The 6,000-nt window shown below is 32.6% G+C and overlaps 1 protein-coding gene across 1 annotated transcript; it reads left to right on the forward strand.

Annotated features, from left to right (window-relative positions):
• Positions 1 to 2,393: 2,393 nt before the first annotated feature.
• Positions 2,394 to 5,158, forward strand: LOC108836255 (endoglucanase 17). The gene is made up of 6 exons (XM_056995243.1): positions 2,394 to 2,747; positions 3,039 to 3,446; positions 3,539 to 3,631; positions 3,787 to 3,948; positions 4,031 to 4,142; positions 4,462 to 5,158. The coding sequence occupies exons 1-6, from the start codon at positions 2,463 to 2,465 to the stop codon at positions 4,956 to 4,958; spliced, it is 1,557 nt and encodes a 518-aa protein (XP_056851223.1). The 5' UTR covers positions 2,394 to 2,462; the 3' UTR covers positions 4,959 to 5,158.
• The last annotated feature ends 842 nt before the right edge of the window (positions 5,159 to 6,000 follow it).

Consider the following 6,000-nt stretch of genomic DNA (forward strand, 5'->3'; position numbering starts at 1 on the left):
CGTATGAAAAGGCTAGTCACATGCACACATGTATGTGGAATGATTACAAAGTCATGTTGAAAATCTTATCATCATTATCGAGCAATTTACTAAAAGTATGTTCACTAGAATGTCTGAAAAAAAAACAGTTAACTGTTTAAGGGTCTGGATAACGGTTAACTGTAAAACTGTTGTCATCAATTAGTTTAACAGATCTTGAATGCTTTTTTCTCAAAAATAAAAAAGAAAAAAATAGTTTAACAGATCTAGAAAATAAACTGGGGAAATAAATAAAAGAAAGTAAATGCCACATTAATTATATGAGAAATTGCTTAAAATATCCTAAGTTGTCTACCATTTAAAAAATATATTCAATCAAAAAAAATTAAATAGGTTCAAGGTTTATTGATTAATGTTTAAGATTTAGTATAAAAGGGTAAGATGAGCTCCAATCTATAAATGATATTTTAATACACTTTTATAAAGTATTCTTAAAATTTTGTAACTGACTTTAAAGAGTTAGTTTAATATTTTATCACAAATTTAAGGCATTTATAAAAATAGTTATCTTTTAAAGTAAATTTGAAAATTAGTATTAATCTTGTAGTAAATTTAAAATTCTCCCCAATTTTATTGGTTTTATCAATTAATTTTGTATCACACAAAACAAAGATTTTTTGAACAAACCCTAGCATTACTTTTTTTTTTTGAAAAACCCCTAGCATTACTTAGGGATAATAGACGTCTTAACGAAATCGGTTTAAAATTCTTGGAGACTGATTTAGCGAGTTTCGGACATATCTATTATATTAAAAGGGTGATGGATTTTATCGTAAATATCAAAGAATGTAATATTTTAATTAGTGTTCATATTTTAATAAGAGAAATATTACTAATAATTTGAAACAAAAATAAATAAATTACTACATGCAAACTATAAAATTGTTATATTTGAAAATGCTATAAAACTATTAATAATTTGGTAAATATAAAAATTATATATTATTAATGTAAACTAGATAGTTACATGTATAAAAATGAAAATAATCATCCGCACGATTGTGCGGGTCGAGATCTAGTTAAAACTAAAGGCTAAAGCCACATGAGAGCAGTTACTATCCTTAGACTAGAAGCAAAATCTTAAAATAGGCTGCTCTCTGCTATTTGAACCTTAGTTACTATAGGAGCAAAGAAAGTTACTATCCTTAAGTTTTTACCACTAGACCAAAAGAAACTTTTTAAAAGTTGTGGCCGAAATTATTATTATAATTAAACGGCCGGAAACAGTAACTTCTTTGGCTCGGCCCAAAGGCTGGCTCTGTTCACAATGTTGGTCAAAGACCGTCCGTTAGCTCATATGCTGAGTCCTTTAAGACAATGAGTGTATTATTTACTGATAGATGCTGAGTGTGTTTTTTTTTTTCCAAACTTGCTGGGTATATTTTTACTAAAAGAGATTTACATGAACATGTAATATATATAAGTTATTGTAGTTCAAAACTCTATGCTTTACAACAACTAATGCTAATGAATTCATAATTCTGATAATAAACTTATGAATAGACACCAAAATTTACTTAAATCAGAGTTTATATTAAAAATCACAAAAGATCCATGACTATATACTGTAGCGAGTTATGGAAGATTAATAGTATATCAATATATTTTTTTTGTAAACTTAGTATATCAATATTACTGCGATTATTTCTTTAGCAATTCAGATAACTAAATTAGTTTATACTTTTACATATTTACATAGTGGTATCTTTATGCATTAATGGGAGGGGGGGGGGGTCACTAATAGAATCTTAAATTACAAAGTCCAGTCTAACATTTTCAATTTTTTTTCATGCCCTATGCTCACTTAAAATGTTGTGCCTCTGTTATTTACGTAAAAAGAATTTGTGCTCTATATACAACTAAATTTTCCCTTAAAATTGTGATGTCCTAAACGATCGGTACTTTTGCCTATACTCCGGACCGGGTCTAGATTTGTCCCCTGAAATTTATCTAGTAAAACAATTTAAACCGTTTCTTTGTTTCATATAGTAACTAATTAAAGTAACAATTAAATCAATGAAAAAAGAAAAGTATGAAATCAAAATTGAAATTATTTACCAAAATGACGTTAGTCTTGTGTCGTGTTGTTGTTCAAGTGGTCAATGCACTCGTTACGTTGGTCAAAGACTTCTGATATCGATTACCATTTATACTCGTCACTCTGAAACTATAATTCACTAGTATGGAATTATCCCTTTTTTAAAAAAAAATCCCTTTTTTCTTTCACAAATCTCGATTTTTTTTTTCACAAATCTCGAATTTAATAAAAGAATGATAAGAATTTATCTTCGAAGAGAGGAGAGAGACAAACAAACCTTTCTCCCCCTATAAAAAGAGCAGAGCTACTTCCTCTGTTTCCCACAAAGCAGCTTCTGCTACCTGTTAGCTCATTGGTTGATAGAATCTCTGCTCTCTCAGAGAAAATGGCTCTTCTCTGCTTTTCTTCTTCCTCCTTTGACTTCAGAGTCTTCATTTTGCTCTCTTTCTTCTTCTTTCTCTGCAATGGCTCCTCCTACTCTCCTTCTTCTCCTTCTTCTTCTCTTTTCAACACTCACCACCATCGTCACCACATCGCCAACCACAACTACAAAGATGCTCTCACCAAATCCATCCTCTTCTTCGAAGGACAAAGGTCTGGAAAGCTTCCTCCCAACCAGAGAATGACTTGGAGAAGAAACTCTGGTCTCTCTGATGGCTCTGCTCTCCATGTAAACTTTGCTCTCACTCTCTTTGTTTTGTTTTATGGAAACTACGAACTGGGTTTGCTTCTTTACTGAGATAGATATCTTAGCAATGTAGGTTAAATCATGTATCAAAACATCAAAAGATTCAACCTTTATTCATGGGTTTGCATTTTACAAAATATAAAGTTAGTGTTTTGGACAGAAACAGAGTATAAATAAAGTTAATTTTCAGAAACAGAGTATAAAGTTAGTTTTTTTTTTGACAAAACAGAGCATAAAGTTAGGTTTTTTAATCTTTTTTTTTTGGTTTCATAGGTGGACTTGGTTGGAGGATACTATGATGCAGGAGACAACATCAAGTTCGGTTTCCCAATGGCATTCACAACAACAATGCTCTCATGGAGTGTAATTGAGTTCGGTGGTCTCATGAAATCTGAACTACCAAACGCTAAAGCAGCCATTCGTTGGGCAACAGACTATCTCCTCAAAGCTACTGCACGTCCTGACACCATTTACGTCCAAGTTGGTGATGCCAACAAAGACCATTCTTGTTGGGAAAGACCAGAAGACATGGACACACAAAGAAGTGTGTTTAAAGTGGACAAGAACACTCCTGGTTCTGATGTCGCCGCTGAAACAGCCGCCGCTCTAGCTTCTGCTGCTATTGTTTTCAAGAAATCTGATCCTTCTTACTCCAGGACCCTCCTCAAACGAGCCATTAGGGTAAGTAAAAACCTTATAAAACCCAAACATTTTTAGACAAAAGTTGTTAAAGAAGAAACTGATTGATCTTTTTTTGTTGTTGTTGTTGTTAGGTTTTTGCATTTGCTGACAAATACAGAGGAACTTATAGTGCAGGATTGAAACCAGAAGTTTGTCCATTTTATTGCTCTTACTCTGGTTATCAGGTAAATGGGTTTTTCTATACATGAGAAATAAATTAAATATGTTGTAGAAAATAAAATAAAGTAAGATTTTGGAGAAAAAATGAAGTTAAAAAAAAAACCTTTACAAAAAAAGAGAAAAAATTAAAGATGTTTTTTTTTATATTCTTGATTTGCAGGATGAGTTGCTGTGGGGAGCTGCTTGGTTACAAAAAGCTACAAAGAATGTAAAATATTTGAACTACATAAAGATGAATGGACAAGTCCTTGGAGCTGCTGAGTATGACAACACTTTTGGTTGGGATAATAAGCATGCTGGAGCCAGAATTCTTCTTACAAAGGCATAATTTCTTTATTGCAAATATTTTTTTTAAGATAAGAATCCATAGCTAAGTGTGATATTTTGATGTTGTTGTTGTGAAGGCGTTTCTGGTTCAGAAAATGAAGACACTGAGTGAATACAAAGGTCATGCTGATAATTTCATTTGCTCTGTTATTCCTGGCGCTCCTTTCTCTTCTTCTCAGTACACTCCAGGTACTTACATTTTTACCCTTTCATCTTCCTATTTGATTTGCATGCTTACTCTCCACTAAAGAAAGTTATTATCCATTATTTTATAGTAATTGTTTTGTGATGTTACACTTTCGGGAAACCATATGATTTTTTTGGGTTTTATTTAAACTTTTTTTTTTTGATTTTTTTTTTTAAACTTCTTTTGCTGGTTCCTTTTCCTTTTAGGGTGATATTCTTTCGATAAATATGTAATTTATTTGTTTGCTAAACAGGAGTAATACTGGTGCAGTACTATTGGGACTGGATAAATACTAAACATTTTTATACATATATCATGCAGGTGGATTATTGTTTAAAATGTCAGATGCTAACATGCAATACGTGACGTCTACATCGTTCTTGCTCTTAACCTACGCCAAATACCTAACCTCCGCAAGAACCGTCGTCCATTGCGGTGGCTCAGTCTACACTCCCGGCCGCCTCCGTTCAATCGCCAAAAAGCAGGTGGATTATTTACTTGGAGACAACCCATTGAGGATGTCCTACATGGTTGGTTACGGTCCGAAATTCCCACGGAGAATCCACCACCGTGGCTCCTCTTTACCTTGCGTTGCAAGCCACCCGTCCAAGATCCAATGTCACGAAGGCTTCTCCATCTTGAACTCTCAGTCTCCGAACCCTAATATCCTCGTCGGTGCAGTGGTTGGTGGTCCTGACCAGCACGATCGCTTCCCAGACGAACGGACTGACTACGAGCAGTCCGAGCCAGCTACTTACATCAATGCACCACTCGTTGGAGCTCTTGCCTACTTCGCTCATTCATATGGTCAACTCTAGTTGTAAGCTGTGGCTTCAATCTAGTAATGAGTGTATTAGTTAATCAAAAAAAATGTTAAGTTATCTATATGTTTTTATGTTTGGACGAAAATCTGATCACAAGAGGACATTGGTCCAAGGGATGGCTTTATTCGGTTCGTTATTATATAACGTCAAGTGTAATCTTATCGTGGTTATTAATGTTATCGTCCTTTAAAGTATACTATCCTTGTTATTTTTGTATGTTTGTGTGATAAATTATTCTCTATCCAGCTGTTTTGCGCCATAACATAAGCAACTGTGATTTCTTGATTGGCTCCCAACTTCTTGGAGGTCTTGGGAAATATAGAGAAATTATAAAACAAATATACAACAATTTTGATCGTAAAATTAGTAGAATTAGCGTGAAGTTATATACAGTTAAATGATTGCATAAGTGGAATATGTAGTCTTTTTGTGTGTTTATGTGTGAATAATGTCTTAAAGTAGTTACAAAAAAAAATGTCTTAAAGCAGACTAAAAAAGTAGGAGAACTTACATAAAAACGAGCGAAATTTGCTTTAGCGTGGAGGAGGGAACATTATAAAGATTTAACAATAATCTAATTTAACAGCTCAAGTGGATTTCGAGTTCCGGGATTCATTGGTTTTATTAAACAATCTCACATAGTTTTTTTTTCTTGCTTAAAATAATCTCACATAGTTGAGAGACCATTATCCTAAAAATAAAAGTTCTAGCTAAAAATGTTTTTTAGACTAGTCATCGGACATAGATTTTAGTTTTCACATTCATCATAATTAATTATCAATCTGACAGAAATGTATACCACTTTGTATTAAAAGATTGATGTAATAAAAATAAATTTTAAAATTTTAATAATGGATTTACATTTGTAGTTATTTAAGTAAAACATAACTATATGATATTTTTATATGAAAATGAAAAGTTATATCCAGTGCCGTCCCTAAATATTTGGAGGCCTAATGCAATTTAGAAAACTGTGATCTTTATGTATATTTTTAAACAACAAATATTTTTAACCCTTTTAAATATGATATATCAT

This window comes from Raphanus sativus, chromosome 9 (assembly GCF_000801105.2).
Source record: "Raphanus sativus cultivar WK10039 chromosome 9, ASM80110v3, whole genome shotgun sequence".
Lineage (NCBI taxonomy): Eukaryota > Viridiplantae > Streptophyta > Magnoliopsida > Brassicales > Brassicaceae > Raphanus > Raphanus sativus.